Below are 16,554 nucleotides of genomic sequence, written 5' to 3'. Positions count from 1 at the left end.
CTGGGTTCTCTGGTGTGTTTCCTCCCTCTGGGCTGGGACCAGACAGAAATAGGGTCATCATGTGAGCATTGAGAATAGACCTGCTGCAAGTGAAGCGTCTGAACAGTCTGTCATGAGCTTTGGAAATGTCACTGCAGGCAAAGGCCAAAGTAGAATCTGAAATTTCCCTCTGCCCTTTCAAAGCTAACACGGATCACTGGGAACATCTGAAAGCAGACTCACAATTATTACTGTGACATCACTTGATTGGTAGTTGACCTACTCGTACAGTTACAGGACATTTTAAAAGGTGGCTCCTCGTGAACAAAAGCCAGAGATTTGAAAACTGGGGACAGCGTGTGTAGTTCATTCACAATGATGACTGTGACATGTGAAACTGAAACCAAAAACTCCCCAGATTAACTCGTAAAAACACCCCACACAGCTCACATCTCCTAAGTTCAGCATGTAGCTCACTGAATTGTGTAAAATTATTATTTTTTTGCAAAACAGCTCAAACATGCACTGTGAAAAATATCTGAACCTTTTCATGTGTAGTGTGTCACGTCTTATTTATAGCCTAAAGCACATTTAACCAACAGAAGCTGACCCGAAGAGATTCACGGGCAAAACAGCACATGTAGAGAATAAACTGCTTTGGTGTAAAAAGTTAATATTTGAGACAAGTGGTGAGTATTAAAGATTTCTAACTGCTCACCCACTTTGTCACAGGCAGCAGCTAATCAGTGATGCGCTGAGGCCTCTGCCACGTATAGGTGCTGAGGACACCATATATGCCCACACAGCCATGCTCAGTAGCGTTGTAGCTTTAGTGGAAGGCTGTGCAACGTTACAAGATTACTTGCAATACCGGCTGCAACTGAGTACATAATCAAATGTTACATCAGGGTTATGGACAGCCTCATCTTCGTCTCCCTAATTGTGTTACATAATGATTTTGTAACCAGTAAGAGGAGAGATCCACCCAAAGGTGTTTGTTTCCTGCTTTGCATAATTGGTAAACAAAACAAAACCCTATTTGGCTAATAAACAATAAGCTCCTGCTAGAGCTGGGCGATATGAGATTTTTTCATATCACGATATGTTTTTTTCATTTCAGGCGATAACGATATCTATCACGATATAAGCCAAATAACTATATTTGTAAGATTTAAATGTGCCGTTGCTCACAAGTAAAATGTGAAATAATCAGCAGCTTGTTTTTATTTAAATATTTATTTCCCATAATAAGTTCAACAGGGTAGATGTACTTAAGGAACATGAGACTTTTTCAGATAAATAAAGGCAAATATTGCAAACTACACAAAAGGCAGCCGCTAAAGCGTTTAAGTTTCAAAATAGAACAAACGAAACAGACTAAATTGTCAATTCCACTTAGAAACAAAATATTAATTCTAAAAATAAATCTTAGTTTGTTTTACAGAAGAACAGACAAAATTGACTAACTTTTGTCAATATCAAATAAACTGAGAACTAAAAGGAAATTCTCAATCTCTCCTTGTTGTATAGCTGAGCTTTTCAAACAGTTGTAACAGTTACTTTAGTCTGACAAAAGCCGAATGACGAATTAGCGCTTCCAGTCAGAGACTGAGGCTACGTCCACACGTACACGGGTATTTTTGAAAACGGAGATTTTCCGTTTTCGTTTTAAAAAATAATCCGTCCACACATAAAGGCAGAAATGAAGGAAAACGCTGCTATGAACATGCCAAAGCAGCAGGTGGCGCTAGATTCCTAACCGTGCAGAAATGTTGGCCAATCAGAAGTCTAGAAACCTCGGTGGGAAAAAGTAAACAAAGCTGGGGCATAGAAGCAGAACCGAGTCGTATGTGTGGAGGGACAGTAACTGTGTGTATATGTAAGCATTTAAACACTGCAGAGAGTAGAATTAACAGTATTGTAGAAATTCATTTCACCGAAACAATAACGTGGCGCACAGTGTGACGCATGCACCAGTTTATTGTATTTCCAGACTTGCTTTCGGCACAATTTACAGTGCACGCTACTCTGTTTTTTGTCAGACTTGAAATAGCCGAAATACCTTCATACTACGGAACTTCTATGGCTCTTCCGTTCAACAATCTCTCCGGCATTGGAACCATCATCTGTTTTCTCTTTGGTCACGCTCGGTTGATTTTTCTAGTCGGCACACTCATTTCCTCCATTACCCGCTGGCTGCTTCCCAAACAAACACACTGCGGCTTGGCACTTGTGCTGTACGTAACAAGTCACGCGACGTGACGCTGCGGCTGTGATTGGTTCGGCTCTGCGCTACTTAATTTGGATTGGCTGACCTGTTTTGTTTTTTGTTTTTTTTTAAGAGGACAAGAGCAGCGAAGTCTATCGCGATAGTTTAATTTCTCTATCGAGTAAAAGTTATATCGCGATACATATCGTTATCGTTCTATCGCCCAGCTCTAGCTCCTGCAGATGTTTCATAATAGAAGCATTATTAAGAAATGAAATGTTTTCTTTCTAGGGAAGTGATAGAGGGCTTTTAATGAGTCTACAGTTTATAGTGCAGGAACTTTAACAAAAAGTAATACAATAGTACAAGTAGTGCTTTTAGAAATGAAGTCTCTCACTCTGAATGTCCCTGTTGGACATTCAGAGTGAGAGACCCCCGTCTGTATCACCGTGTCATCTATTTGGACTAAGACTCCTATTAAAGCACATGTCAGTGAAAGGAGCTCCTTTCATGCACTACAGTCTGACCCAGGTGAGTATCTGTGACATAGCTACAGAATAAATATTTACATACAATTTCCTAGAAATACTTCATTAATCATTTGGACTAGAAGTACTTTGATGAAACTCCCCTAACCTGTCACATTGGTTTGCCCCAAACCGTTGGCTGTCAGGCAGGTGATTGAGTACCAGCACTCACTGGTACTCAATCACCAATTCTGCCAAAAACTGATTGCGGCTTCTACCTTGTTACACGAATGTTGTTTGTGGCTCAAGATGACTTTATGTCATCCATAAGGGATGCATTTGACATATGTTTCACATATTATAGGACAAAACTTACTTATAGCAGTTTAAATACGAACAATCAGTTTTTGGCAGACAATCACTTTTTGGCACAACACCTGTTGTGCGATCTAACATTACAACCGACCGCACAGCAAGTACAAACCATGGCTGATGTGGGTGCTTTCACTTGAGCTTAGTTTGGCCCAGGAAGATGGCGCCTCAACCAGAAATCCTGGCCACGCCCCCTCTCGTGACATCATGCTCATCTACCAGTTGGAAGGTTGGTGAACTGATCTGTGGCTCCTCCAGTCTGCACGTCAAAGTATCCTTAGATACTGAATAAATGAATAATAAATTAACTGAATAATAAATAAGTCTCAGTGTGTGTTTGGGTGAACTTGTAGGAGGAAGTGTTTTGAGTGCTCAACTTTAGCAGACAGGTGCTATATAATTACCAGTCCATTCCATCCATCCACCCATCCAGGGCCGCGGGGGCAGCAGCCTAAATCTAAGCAGATAAGCCCAGACCTCCCTGTCCCCAGCCACCTCGGCCAACTTGTCTGGGGGAACACAAAGGTGTTCCCAGGCCCATGTCCTGGGTCTGCCCCGGGGCCTCCTCCAGTGGTGGGACATGCCCAGACTCACCCAGGATGCATCCTTGTCAGATGCCCAAACCACTTCAACTGGTTCCTTTCGATGTGGAGGGGCAGCGGCTCTACTCTGAGCCCCTCTCAGATGGCTGATCTTATCCTATCTCTAAGCGAGAGGCCAGCCACTCGGAGGAGGAAGCCCATTTCTGCTGCTTGTATCCGCGATCTCATTCTTTCAGTCACTACCCACAGCTCATGACCACAGGTGAGGGTAGGGACGTAGACTGACCGGTAAATTGAGAGCTTCGCTTAGACCATTTCTGAAATAGTGTGTAGCCAGCATCTACAGAACTTTGGAAGGCCCTGAAAGAAACCCAGAGGATTATTCCTAAATAAAGGTGGCCATACCGAGATGGTCTTTTTAGGATTGTTGTTGCCTTAGAAACTGCATTTCCATGTAGGTTTGCACACTCGAGTAAATCACTGAAATGAGGGGTAACTCAAAACTTTTGCAAAGTGTTGTACTATGATGAGATTCTAAAAAAAATAAAACATCTCATTCGCTTAATAAAGTGATGGTAATATAGCTTTAGGTTTGTAGTTTTGTTTTAAAGGCAAAAAATGCTAAATTGAAACATAGCAATTGTTTAAAGCCTAACTTGTGTCTTCTCAGCCATCACGGCAGACGGACGTCCCTCCCTGAGCCTGGTTCTGACAAACGTTTCTTCCTGTTAAATGTGAGTTTTTCTTTCCCTCTGTCGCCATGTGCTTACTCATAGGAAGTCATCCAATTGTTGGGAAATATCTCTGTATTATTGTAGGGTCTTTACCTTACAATATAAAGCACATTGAGGCAACTGTTGTTGTGATTTGGTGCTATACAAATGTTATATAAAGAAAAGCTTGAATTGAACTGAGTTTTGTTTTTGTTTTGTTTTTACTTTTATTGCCAAAAATAACAAGGCAATTCACATCAACAACATGACCTGAGACCAAATCTGCTGCATATAATGGTGGGGGTTATTCAAAAACTTAAAAGAAAAAACATATATACACATATACATATACATATACATACATACCAATACCTAAGCACAGATTTAACAATGTTAAGGCTTGAGTGTCCTTTCAAGATATTTTATAATTAGTCTCCATTTTTTCTCAAAGGTTGGCACTTTTAGTTGTAGTTGAGCTGTTATCTGTTCCATCGTATAGACATGTCTAGTTTTCAGAAGCCACTGGGCAACCGTGGGTGTTTCTGGTTTGAGCCAGTGAATTGTTATCATTTTTCTTGCAGTCATAAGGAGGAGATGCAGGAGAAAGTGCTGCTCATAGGAGAAACCATCACGAAAGATATCCAACAAAAAGATCAGGGGATCCATTGGGAGGTTGACTGACAATATGTTTTGTATAATGTTCTTGACATCCATCCAGTACTGTTGTATGTAAACAGAGTCCCAAAAAATATGCGTCTGGTCCCCCACAAACCCACACCCTCTCCAACACTTATCACTGACACTACTTTTGGATAGAAAGGTTTTCAGTGGAGTTCTAAAAAATCTTAATTTAACCTTCCAGTCAAATTCCTTCCACATCTGACTACCCACCCCTCTATGGCAGCCACAACAGACACTCTCCCATGTGACATCATCCAACATTATATTGAGCTCCATTTCCCATTGTTGTTTTATATGATAGGCATTATCAGACATGTCAATCAGCAGCTTCTGGTAAATCAAAGACACTTGGTTTTTCAATGTACCTGACTTTTCAAGCAGTTTTATAAAATGGTTTTCCAACCCGATTGGTTCTCTTCTAATATTGTCCCAGTCTTTATGCTTTGTAATGTAGTCCCTTAACTGTAAGTATCTATAGTGGTCCCCTGGGGATAAAGCATATTTAGCCCTTAGCTGGGCAAAACTTTTAAGAGTATTCTTTTCAAACAGCTGATTGACTGTAATCAATCCTTTCTCCACTCACCTTTCAAAACTCCGATCTGACAACGATGGAAGGAACTCAACATTTCCATTTATGGGAACAGCTCGAGACATGGTCAAATTCCCTTTTAGCATTTTTAACACTTGGTTCCAAATATTTACAGTGTGCTTGACCCATGGGTTAGTTATTTTAATCTTTTTCCGTGATTGGGGGTTGAGAAATGGGAGACTCCGAAGGGAGATACCTGGTAATGAATACTCTTCCATAGATATCCACTGCGTTTCTGAATCACAAATAATCCAGGCAGCCATTGATTTTAATTGAGCTGCCCAGTAGTACATTCTGAAGTTTTTTTCCTTTCCAGACATTAACATTTTGAGTCTGACCCTTGGTCGTTTATTCTGCCAGATAAATTTGGATGTAATGCGTTCTAATAATTTGAATGCAGACTGTGGGATCAAAATGGGTAGGTGCTGAAATAGGAATAATAGGCGTGGAAGAATATTCATCCTTATACATTCAATGAACTGAGTTTTTAACACAATAAATGGTTCAGCCATAAACTAGGACAGCAGTCTCCAACTTTTTTTGCGCCACGGACCGGTTTATGCCCGACAATATTTTCACGGACCGGCCTTTAAGGTGTCGCGGGTAAATACAACAAAATAAAACTAGTACCGGTACTGAAAAAAATAAGATTTATTCATAACACACGTGAAAAGACCCAGGAAAACAGAGTTAACGATAAAAACGATAACAAAATAACTCTGAAAACCGATAAAAACCCTGAAAACCATACATTTCACACCTGAGCCTCAACTCTCGCGCCCCGGTACCGGTCCGAGGCCCGGGGACCGCTGAACTAGTACACCTTTTAATCACATGTGGGTGACACAGCTCCAGTCTAGCTGTGCATCAGGGGTGGGCAATTCCAGGCCTCGAGGGCCGGTGTCCTGCAGGTTTTAGATCTCACCCTGGGTCAACAAACCTGAATCAAATGATTAGTTCATTACCAGGCCTCTGGAGAACTTCAAGACATGTTGAGGAGGTCATTTAGCAATTTGAATCAGCTGTGTTGGATCAAGGACACATCTAAGACCTGCAGGACACCGGCCCTCGAGGCCTGGAGTTCCCCACCCCTGCTGTACATAATGCCATCGGTGGGTCGGAGTCATTTTGCCAAAGCATAAGTAGCTGACAAAAAAAAAAAAAAAAAAAGCCCTGTAGTGTATTCTGAGGTCCTCTGGCCTGGTGATGGGGACATACTGGGTTTCTAAATGGTCCTAACAGCTTCATAGAGGCAAAGTGTGCTCACTTTGGTCCCAAAGTTATAGAGCCACTCCTGACTTAGTGTGACGATTATTAGCCGTTTACTGAGGTTAAACATTAAAGCCAACTTTGACAGGAACTACTGTAGCAAAACACTCTGGGTACAGTGACCTCTCCGCATTCAATAAGGCCTGAATGGTTTGGAAACGGGTGGGAGTGACTGGACAAACTGTGTATATGCAGAAATCTGTACTTAATCCTCCATCTGCTAATGTTTATGCACAAGTTTCATCTGTATCGTTTTCATGGTTGTACTAGCAAGACATCTTCAGCTTCTGCCTGGATGGTTGAACAAAAGGTGAGCTTTGGTTGAGAAGACAAACTTAACCCCAACCTGCTTTACTAAAGGAAGCAGACTGATTTGTGGAGACTACATAGCAGAAACAAACATGAATCTGCACATCAGAATAAGAGTTTATTAATGAAAATTAAAAAAGAAACCACAATTAACATCTACACGAAAGAGTAGTGGAACCATCACTGCTGTTTGGAATAAAGTAGCAAGACAAAGATCACTCTCTGGTTGCTTTCTGTGAGTGCTGTGCCACGATGGAGGAAACGAGGATTTCACATCTACTCCATAGCAAAGGATCCCGAGCCCCTCACATACAATCAGCTGTACACTCCGATGCAGAAACGCGACTCGGTAAACATTCAGACTACACGGGCTCCTGACGACGCTCCACTTCTGGTCACTTAGGCACTCTTTGTCCAGTTGTAACAAGACAAGATGGAGAAAGGCTCCGTGTATGTACGAAAACTGCTTTAATTCAATCACAGATGAATTCAAGTCAATCACAGACAACACATACAAATAATTAAAAAAAAAGAAAAGAAAAAAGACAAGAGTGAAGGACAGATGCTGAGGCTCTGTGGTCCATTTAAGGATAGTTACAGTTTATTCCACCCTGCTTATTTCCCTTTTGTAGCTCATTGTCAAACTCATTTTGGATTGTGTTGTAGAGGTTCAGGGTAACAAGGAGTTGCAACACTAAACTAAATCTGGGCAAAAATTCAGGCCGTCTACCTTTCAAAGAACATTGGACTTGTGCAAAACCCATACCCTCCATTTATGGAAAGCAATCCCATGTGAACCCAACATGAAACCTGAAACACAGCCTCCCGATGAGCAGGTGAGAGCTGTGCTTCTGAGTACAGCTGGGTCACTGGAAAGCAAAGGCGTGAAGAAGGCCGCTCTCACTCAGAGACAGCCGATGAAGAGACACAAGAGGACGGAGACCCAGATGTTCTGGAGTTTAGAAGTTTTACTCCTTGTTTCCCTACAACAGATGTAGTGAGTACAAAGTTTATGATCTAAAGACCCACACGGGAAATACATCAGGTAGAAATAAACTGGAACCATCCTCAAATATGAACACTGCTGAATTTCCTTCTTCACTGGTATTAGTTTAAGTCTGTTGAGCATTTGACGAGGAGTTAAGTGCTAATGGAAAAGGTTTGAGGAGGACTCTAGTGTAGCAGGTGGACTCGTGGGCTCAAGTCTTTTGAGCATTTATCAAACATTTGCATCTCTGACATATTCGTCGTCAGTCCGTCCATCACTGTGGGCAGAGCTCAGTGGGGGCAGTTCTCCAGCTCCACTAAGCTCCTGATTGAGTCTGTACACAAAGATCAGGAGGAGTGGCTCAGAAACCCATTCCACCCCCCATACCCCCCATGCCGCCCATGCCTCCCATGCCCCCTGGCATTTCCTTCTCCTCCTTGGGGAGCTCTGTGACGACAGCCTCAGCAGTGGAGAGCAGAGATGCTACTCCTGCAGCATCCATCAGTGCTGTCCTCACCACCTGTAAGAGGAGGAAATAAAAAGTTAAAGCTCCTCCATAATCTGCCATGAAAAAAACCCAAAACAAAAAGCTATATAGCATCCATCTTGCGAGTGAATGTGATTGGCTGAGCTGTACCTTTGTGGGGTCAATGATGCCCTTCTCCACCATATTGACGTACTCTCCCTGCATGGCATCGTAGCCCGTCCCAGGGGATCCCAGCAGGATCTTTTCCACAACGAGTGAACCCTCCACGCCTGCGTTTTTGGCAATGGTCATGGCAGGAATACGAAGCGCCCGTCTGATGATGTCCACACCTGTTTAGATCGAGGCGCTGGTTAAAACCGAAGCTCGTATGTAACCCTAGGAGTATGGGTGTTACCGAGAAGAGGCTAAAGCACAATCTTACCGATCTTCTGGTCAGAGTTGGCAGTTTTGAGGGCGTCGAGGGCGGGGATGCAGCGCAGCAGGGCACAACCTCCTCCAGGAACAATGCCCTCCTCAACAGCTGCCCTGGTGGCATTCAGAGCATCTGTCACGCGGTCCTTCTTCTCATTCACCTCCACATCACTTGTTCCTCCCACCTGAAATAGAGCAAAGGTGTCACAGCTTTGCCTCTCCACAGGAAAAACCACTCATCCACAAATGGTGCCGAATCCAACCTTGAGCACGGCGACTCCATCCGAAAGCTTTGCCAGCCTCTCGTTGAGCTTCTCCTTCTCGTAGTCACTGGTGGTGCTTTCCAGCTGCTCGGCGATCTCTGCCGCCCGTTTCTCAATCTCAGCCGAGCTGCCTCCTCCCCTCAGCAGCAGGGTGTCGTCTTTAGTGATCTGCACCTCGCCGACCTTGCCGAAGTCATGAGCCTGGATGTCCTCAAGAGCCAGGCCCAGAGCCTCATCCCCAAACACCTACAGATACACAAAGAACGATATACCATCAGATGGCAGTTCAGATTTATAAAGAGTTGCCACACTTAAGACTGATGAGAACCTACAGTCCCCCCGGTGGCGATGGCCATATCCTTCAACTGGTTCTTCCTGTTGTCGCCAAAGCCTGGGGCTTTAACTGCTACCACCTGAAGCCCAACCTTCAGCCTGAAAATAAATAAATAAATAGCTACTACACATTCAAAGTTCCCTCAGTGTAGTTTTCTCTTTTTTCCTTAAGCAGTTAACATGCATCTCAGTCCCCGACTTCACAACAACAATGTACCTGTTGAGAACCAAGGTGCTCAGAGCTTCTCCATCCACGTCCTCTGCCACGATAACCAGAGGTTTACGGTGCTGGTTGGCAATTTCCAGAGCTGGCACAATGCTCTGGACACTGGAGATCTTCTTCTCACTCAGCAGCAGGTAGGCATCCTGGAACTCACACTTCTGGCCTGGTAGAAACAGGAAGAAACAAGACTTGGCACATGAAAACCATTCACAGTTTAATGGTTACAAAACCTGCATGTTTTACTGTTAAATCCAGTCAGCACACAGTATCGATGTTAGACGGATAAGTTTGAAAGCATGCTTCTGTCTTTTTTTTTTTTTTTTTTTTTTTTTTTTTTTTTTTACACACACTTCAAATTTGTCTGTAAAGATTATATTTTGATGCAAGTGAAAACACTAACAATTCAATAAAGCAAACCGTTTCAACACTGTCACAGATAGGGATGGGTACCGTTCTGACATAAACGGTAGTAACCAGACCGAAAAGCAGCGCACATTTCGGTGCTTTATTTTCCTGAGCTGTGATACACTTTAGATTCTAGCCAATCATTTTACGTTTCCGAGGATAGTAGGCGGGGCCAGGTACGTACGTTCTTTTAGAGCAGAGCTACAGATTAAAAATGCCCAAGCTGAAGCGGTCAAAAGTCTGGCTGTACTTCACAGCAAAATATGCAAACTCCGCAGCCTGCAACAAGTGCTTTAAGCTGATACTGTGATACTGTCAAAGGAGGTAACACCTCGAATCCGATGAAACACCTGGCGACACATAGCGGTTTTTTTTAAAAGCCGAAAAAATGCGCCGTATTTGATAGCTTGCTGTGAGACCTCACACCGAGCGCATCTACTGCGGGTGGGTTGCCTGTTATCAGACCCGGAGTTAGCAACATCCCCCAAAAACACGAAGAGGAGAGTCCTGGCCCCTAGCCCTGCCAGTGTAGCAGAAATGATGAGGATGATGATGGCAGCAGCAGCCGTTCTTCTCTGCGTGAGTAGCTTAATGTTGTTCGTGTGCAATTTACGTTGAGTAGGCTAACCACGTTATTACATGAATGCATGTAAGGTGAACTAGCAAACATCATCATAGCTACATGATGCTGTCTTCTTGTGGAAAACAGTTAAACATGAGAGGTTTTTGGACAAAGTTTGTGTTTTTTTTCCATTGTTTAAGCACTGCTTCCAGCCAAGAGTGATACCATATATGCCCCATAGCTGCAGAAAAGGCTAGCATTGTTATCTTTTTACAAAAAAAACAAACAAACAGCTGAACATGAGAGGTTTTTGGACCAATTTTGTGTTCTCCATTCTTTAAGCACCGGTTAAGCACTGGCACCGTTTCAAAAGTACCGGTTTGGCACCGGTATCAGATAAAACCTAAACGATACCCATACCTAGTCACAGATAATGACTTTTGTTTAAAACACTGTCAGATGATCTTCTGGGGTGCTTGCCCTTTCCCTGATTATCAATGCGTTATTTCCAAATACCTTCTGCAAAGCATACACTTTCTCCAGCAGGGGGCAGCACTTAACAAGTCAGTGTGTTGAGATGTTTTTGGAAGCACACTGCTGTTGAACTTTAGACCCCATTACCTCAATGGACTTTGCCTATTTTCCAAGTCACCACTGAATACAAATGCCTTGTCTGGGCTCACTGCCCCACCTGGTGGTGCAAACCAATATTACATGAAATAACACATTTACAAAGTGTCTAACACAGATTCAGACAAAACCTATAAAATAAAAATTTAAGAAACTAACATGTTATGCTGGACATTCTAGTCAGGCAGCTACAAAGAGATAAATGGCAACAACTAAAGAGGATAAATAGTTTAGATACGGTTTGTTTGTTGTGCTTCTGTAGGAGGACAGTGGGACTCTTACAAGCCTTTCACACTAACTGGTCATTTTATAATGAGTGCACAGCACCGGTTTATCAGTTAAAACTTTTAGCGAGTAGTAATGCACAGCTGAAACCTGTTCAGCAGCCTTACCTTTGGCAGTGTTGATGAAGTAAGGGGAGATGTACCCACGGTCAAACTTCATACCCTCAATGATCTCCAGCTCATCATGCAGAGTCTTCCCATCCTGGCAAATTGAACCAAACATTTACAAGCTGTCCTCAAAAATCAGACAGTAAATGTTCATTGGACGAGTAAATGAGGTTTTCTCCAGCAGGAGGAAATCTCTGAAACCAACCTTCACGGTGATGACTCCCTTGCGGCCAACTTTCTTCATGGCATTAGAAATGATGTTGCCAATCTCCACATCTCCATTGGCTGAGATTGTAGCAACCTGAAAGAGCAGACTCATAATTAAAACTCAAATCCCAAATGCCCGAGGCCCCATGGAGACAGCAGAAACATTACCATACCTGTGCGATCTCCTCGGGGGTTGTGACGGGCTTTGAAAGGTTCTTCAGCTCGTTGATGATGGTTTCTACAGCCATCATGACACCTCGGCGAATCTCCACGGGGTTCGCACCTTTGCTGATGTTGTCGAAACCTTCCTTGGCGATGGCGCGAGCCAGTACAGTGGCGGTGGTCGTGCCGTCGCCGGCCTCCTCGTTGGTGTTGTTGGCCACATCCTGCACCAGCTTGGCACCAATGTTCTTGTACTTGTCCTTCAGATCAATGCTCTTTGCCACCGTCACGCCATCCTTGGTGACCTTTGGACTGCCCCAGCTCTGCTCGATGATGACAGTGCGACCCTGAAATGAGCCAGAAAGTTGTGAGATGAAAAGTTCTGCACATATGTTTCACAAAGACAAATAATCACTTTCATCTCCAGTATTTTCTTAAGTCTATGCCATTTGTTGCATTGCAAGAGGCATTTAGCATAATGATTAATGCATTTTGTTTAACACTTGGCTGATGAAGGACTTAGGCTAGCATATCTGCTTTATTAGTCCAAATACATCTCAATTCTTTGCTGAAATTAAACCTGCTTTTGGCAAGAAATTCAGTGATTTCCCTTCTCTGCCTGTAGAGGGCAGGGTACCCCTTTGTGGCATCAAGTCAAAGTGTACAAATATCTAGCTGTAAGAGCCCCAGTTCTGCCCACCTTTTGTTCAGATATCTGTATTTATTAGTGCCAACCACTCAGTAAAGTTGGCCCAATGCAAGACCAGGAGCTGAAAGCCTACACCAGGGGTCGGCAACCTGCGGCTCTTTAGTCCTTGTACTGCGGCTCCGCGTGGTTTGGGAAAATAAATTAGAAGTATTTAGCTGAAGTGTATTATTTATTATTTATTTATGTTAGTTCTTTTTTTAACTTTTAGTTCTAAAGTGGAAGATTATTGTAATATTGAAATGTAAAAATAAAATTATATTCTATTATTTTTTCATCGCTCAAAATAAGCGTCACACTCGCGGAAGCCAGTATACCCGCCGAAACGCTGTGCATTTATCGAGACTTTCAACCCCAGGTAGGCCAATTACGGATCTTCGGAGCCACATTATGTCAGCAGCTGTTCTCCACCGTGAACTATGTTAAAAACAAACACCGCTCATGCCTCACAGATGACAGCTTGCAGTCCTGCGTAAAGATGAAAGTGACTTCGTACAGCCCCGATTTGCAGACTCTGTGCGCAGAGGTTCAGGAGCAGAAGTCCCATTGTAAACATACCACAGCAGACCCGACGATGTTTCCGTGAACATGCTTTTCAGCATCTCTTTATTGACCACTTTTCACACACGGTTGCTGTACGCATACAGCCGGCTGTAGCTTTTCAGCTCACAGCCCGACACATACCAACACAACAGCAGAGCGAGCACAGACGTTGAGGTGGCAAGGTGTGATTGCGGGTGCAGCTCAGGTGCGTCTGCCTCCGCTGCAGCGGCGTTTCAGACCACGCCCCGCCACACACATTAACCAGGTAAAATACATATTTAGGCAGAATTTTGCAAATATCTATTTTTCATTTTTCAGCAGCATAATGCTTTTTTTCCCCCAATTAGATTTTAAAAGTCAGGTCAAGGCTCCAACAGCCCAAAGGCAATATAAGGGTGGTGGCTCACAACAGTTTTTGTTTGCTACATGGATCATTTTAGTTCAGCTGGGTGTCTTTCCTTTTGTTATATTTCTTTAAGAGTTCAAAATGTGTTAATTACATGAATAAAATGTGATTTTCTCTGTAGCACTTCGTGGATTTCATAAGCAACACACCTTAGTTGTTCACACAAAGCACAAGGTAAAAAACAATATATACAGTGTTATCTTCATTTTAGATGTCAAAACGTATTAGCGGCTTCCAGTGTTTTCTTTTGTGTGGAAACCGGCTCCAAATGGCTCTTTGGGTCTTAAAGGTTGCTGACCCCTGGCCTACACCAACACTCAGTGTAAGATATTAAGGATCTTTCTGTACAGTCTCCTAGAAAACTGGTCTAATATTCAAGAAAAAAAAAAAAAAAAAAAAAAAAAAGCAAAGGGGGCGTTACCTTTGGGCCCATGGTGACAGCCACGGCATCAGCCAGCAGGTCCACTCCCTGCAGCATGAGGGCACGAGCGTCAGCCCCAAACTTCACATCCTTGGCGTAGGCTCGTGTGAGGTGGGGAGCCAGCGCGCGGCTCACAGGCCTCACCTGCCTCATGACTGTGGCTAAACGAAACATGTCTGTGGGAGGAAAACACAGGTTAGGCCATAATGATGACTCCAAGTATCCCAAAGTTTAATTACATTTCTTCGCATATGTAATACGTACACCCCTAGTGGCCGCAGACGGCATGACATGAGACTTGTGAATGAATGAATAAAGGAACATCTCCAGTTGTACTAAACAACAAGGGGGCAGAGTCCCCTGGACTTATCATTAATCTGCAAGTTTAATGGTTTTAAGTGTTACCAATACTGGTTTTGGCCTGCCTACCTACATATTAAAAGTAAAGAGAGGTGCAGCTGAATACATTTTATTAATAGTTGAACAACACAATCTGACAGCCAGAATATCTGAAAAATGTGTCAATTAAGTGGCTGAAACTGGAAGATATTTCATTAACCTCCTAAGACCTGAACTCTTCCACAGCATGCATTTTTAATTTCTCTTTGATATTTGGACATATTGGGGCCCGATGAATGTAAAAAACAAAGAATAACTAGTTTTGTTTTTTTTAAACACCTGATTTTTGTTTCTAAGAAAAATGACAGCCACATGAGGATATTCGATTAAAATTTTGATAGAACAGTAGCAGTGTAATGTCCTTGTAACAAACGAACAAACCAAAGAAAGAGCCTGGAACATTCTTTAACATTCATTAAGGGGTTAGTAAAAATGACAAGGTAGCCCCAGAGCCAACCTGTTAAAACCAGTTAGGAAAACCTGTCAGTGACTTCAGTCAGCCAGATCACACCGGCTTAGCGAATAATGACCATATTTTAATCATTGAGTAACATATCAATTATCAAAAAGTAGAAATTGTAAATTATTGGGTACTGCAAGAACAACAAGCTATTACGAGTTTAAACTGTGCAGCAGTAGTATGCAAGAGCCCCTTGTCGGTTATCGGCGATTTTTAAATGGGGTTTACAACCATGGATTGTTATTAAGGTCTAAGGACCACAGGATTGTAACCCCAGATAATCCATGTTTTTAAAAGTCGTGTACAACACCACCCCCGCGACTTTATCCCCATTCTTGTTGTAATTACTTGAGGTTAAGCTGTATTTAAGCTACTGAGCGACCAATAACCATAGTAAATTCAGTGCAGATGAATATAAAAAAATCAATTAAGTGTAACTACTTCAAAATATGTGATAGTTGACTAAAAGATGTTCTAAATGCTTGAGTCTCTTGACTGTTAATTCTATGCGCATTGACCGTGACTGGATTAAGAAACGTCCACCCCACGCGTGCGCTCTTCAGGTCGTGCGTCACAAGGTCAAATTTGTGAAAGCACGTGTGGAAGTGCTTTCTCCATCCCTGCTCAGCTCATACACGGTCTCACTGCGAGGTTTTAACTGCTTTTAATCACTCGCTATCTTCCTCTTACTCCACACGAGCAAAGCACATTTAACAGTCGAGACAATACACTTACGAGGAGAGCACAGAGAAAGCTAGCCTGTCGGTTAAAGTCTGTAGTCACACTCGTGTGTCCTTGCAGTTAGAAGGGGAAGAAATATGTTAGCGCGGAGCTATCAAACTCGAGCCTCCTGAGCAGCATGCGCAGAATGTACTCTACATAAAAGCTAGCGCTATTCGCGAGTATTCGGGCTGTAACGTAAACTGAGTAGCTTCAGACACTTGCAGCAGTGTCCACACTTACCTGTGAGTTGAGGTAAAGGCTTGCTGCAAGACGGAATGATATAACGACTGGAGGAGAGAACAGTCGTGTGGAGTAACGGAGACAGAACTGCACATGGCCTAGCACATCCGGGTTATGTACCGGCCCGCCCAGACTGTGTATAAACCATAACTACCTAATAAAAGTGCTCTTCTTTTAAAATTCATAATGACGTGCGGGCACACGATTACTTGAATTATAGTTCTCGATAAAATAAAGTCAAAACAGTGTGTAAAATAGGCTAATTAGGATAGAAATATGTAGAATTATAAATTAATGCTCGTTCCTGGGCAAACGGTTCCAGAATTTTCTGGCGTGCCATTGGCGGAAAAAAAAAGGGTCAAAGTTGACATTGTGCAACATTGCCTCAGCTCGGAGTGTTTCAAAGACCGAAAAGTCACTAAAGCAGTTTTAGAAAATGTCCCGTACATGTTTTGCTTTTATT

The 16,554-nt window shown here is 42.8% G+C and overlaps 1 protein-coding gene and 1 long non-coding RNA gene across 2 annotated transcripts in view; both read right to left on the bottom strand.

Annotated features, from left to right (window-relative positions):
* Positions 1–16,554, bottom strand: part of LOC309690544 — a 130,600-nt gene that overhangs the window by 554 nt on the left and 113,492 nt on the right. The window contains exon 2 of the long non-coding RNA XR_014271747.1: positions 1–32. This is a non-coding gene — a long non-coding RNA (uncharacterized lncRNA). The remainder of the gene's footprint in view (positions 33–16,554) is intronic.
* On the bottom strand, positions 7,236–16,212 carry hspd1 (heat shock 60 protein 1). The gene is made up of 11 exons (XM_082507627.1): positions 16,092–16,212; positions 14,270–14,445; positions 12,205–12,540; positions 12,030–12,125; positions 11,825–11,918; positions 9,830–9,998; positions 9,612–9,711; positions 9,280–9,525; positions 9,027–9,201; positions 8,756–8,934; positions 7,236–8,638 (listed from the first exon to the last, which is right to left on the bottom strand). The coding sequence occupies exons 2-11, from the start codon at positions 14,441–14,443 to the stop codon at positions 8,480–8,482; spliced, it is 1,728 nt and encodes a 575-aa protein (XP_082363753.1). The 5' UTR covers positions 14,444–14,445; positions 16,092–16,212; the 3' UTR covers positions 7,236–8,479.

This window comes from Aulonocara stuartgranti (assembly GCF_965226115.1).
Source record: "Aulonocara stuartgranti genome assembly, chromosome: 16".
NCBI lineage: Eukaryota > Metazoa > Chordata > Actinopteri > Cichliformes > Cichlidae > Aulonocara > Aulonocara stuartgranti.
Note: the sequence above shows the minus strand (reverse complement) of the source record. Positions and strands in the feature narration are given on the sequence as shown.

What these genes read in the sequence shown, in the direction of transcription:
- hspd1 (XM_082507627.1), bottom strand. Translation starts at nt 14,443, where the DNA reads ATGTTTCGTTTAGCCACAGTCATGAGGCAGGTGAGGCCTGTGAGCCGC. An exon ending in CAACTCTGACCAGAAGATCG is followed by an intron (nt 8,935 to 9,026) that starts GTAAGATTGTGC and finishes CGATCTAAACAG; the next exon opens with GTGTGGACATCATCAGACGG. An exon ending in GCATCATTGACCCCACAAAG is followed by an intron (nt 8,639 to 8,755) that starts GTACAGCTCAGC and finishes CTCCTCTTACAG; the next exon opens with GTGGTGAGGACAGCACTGAT.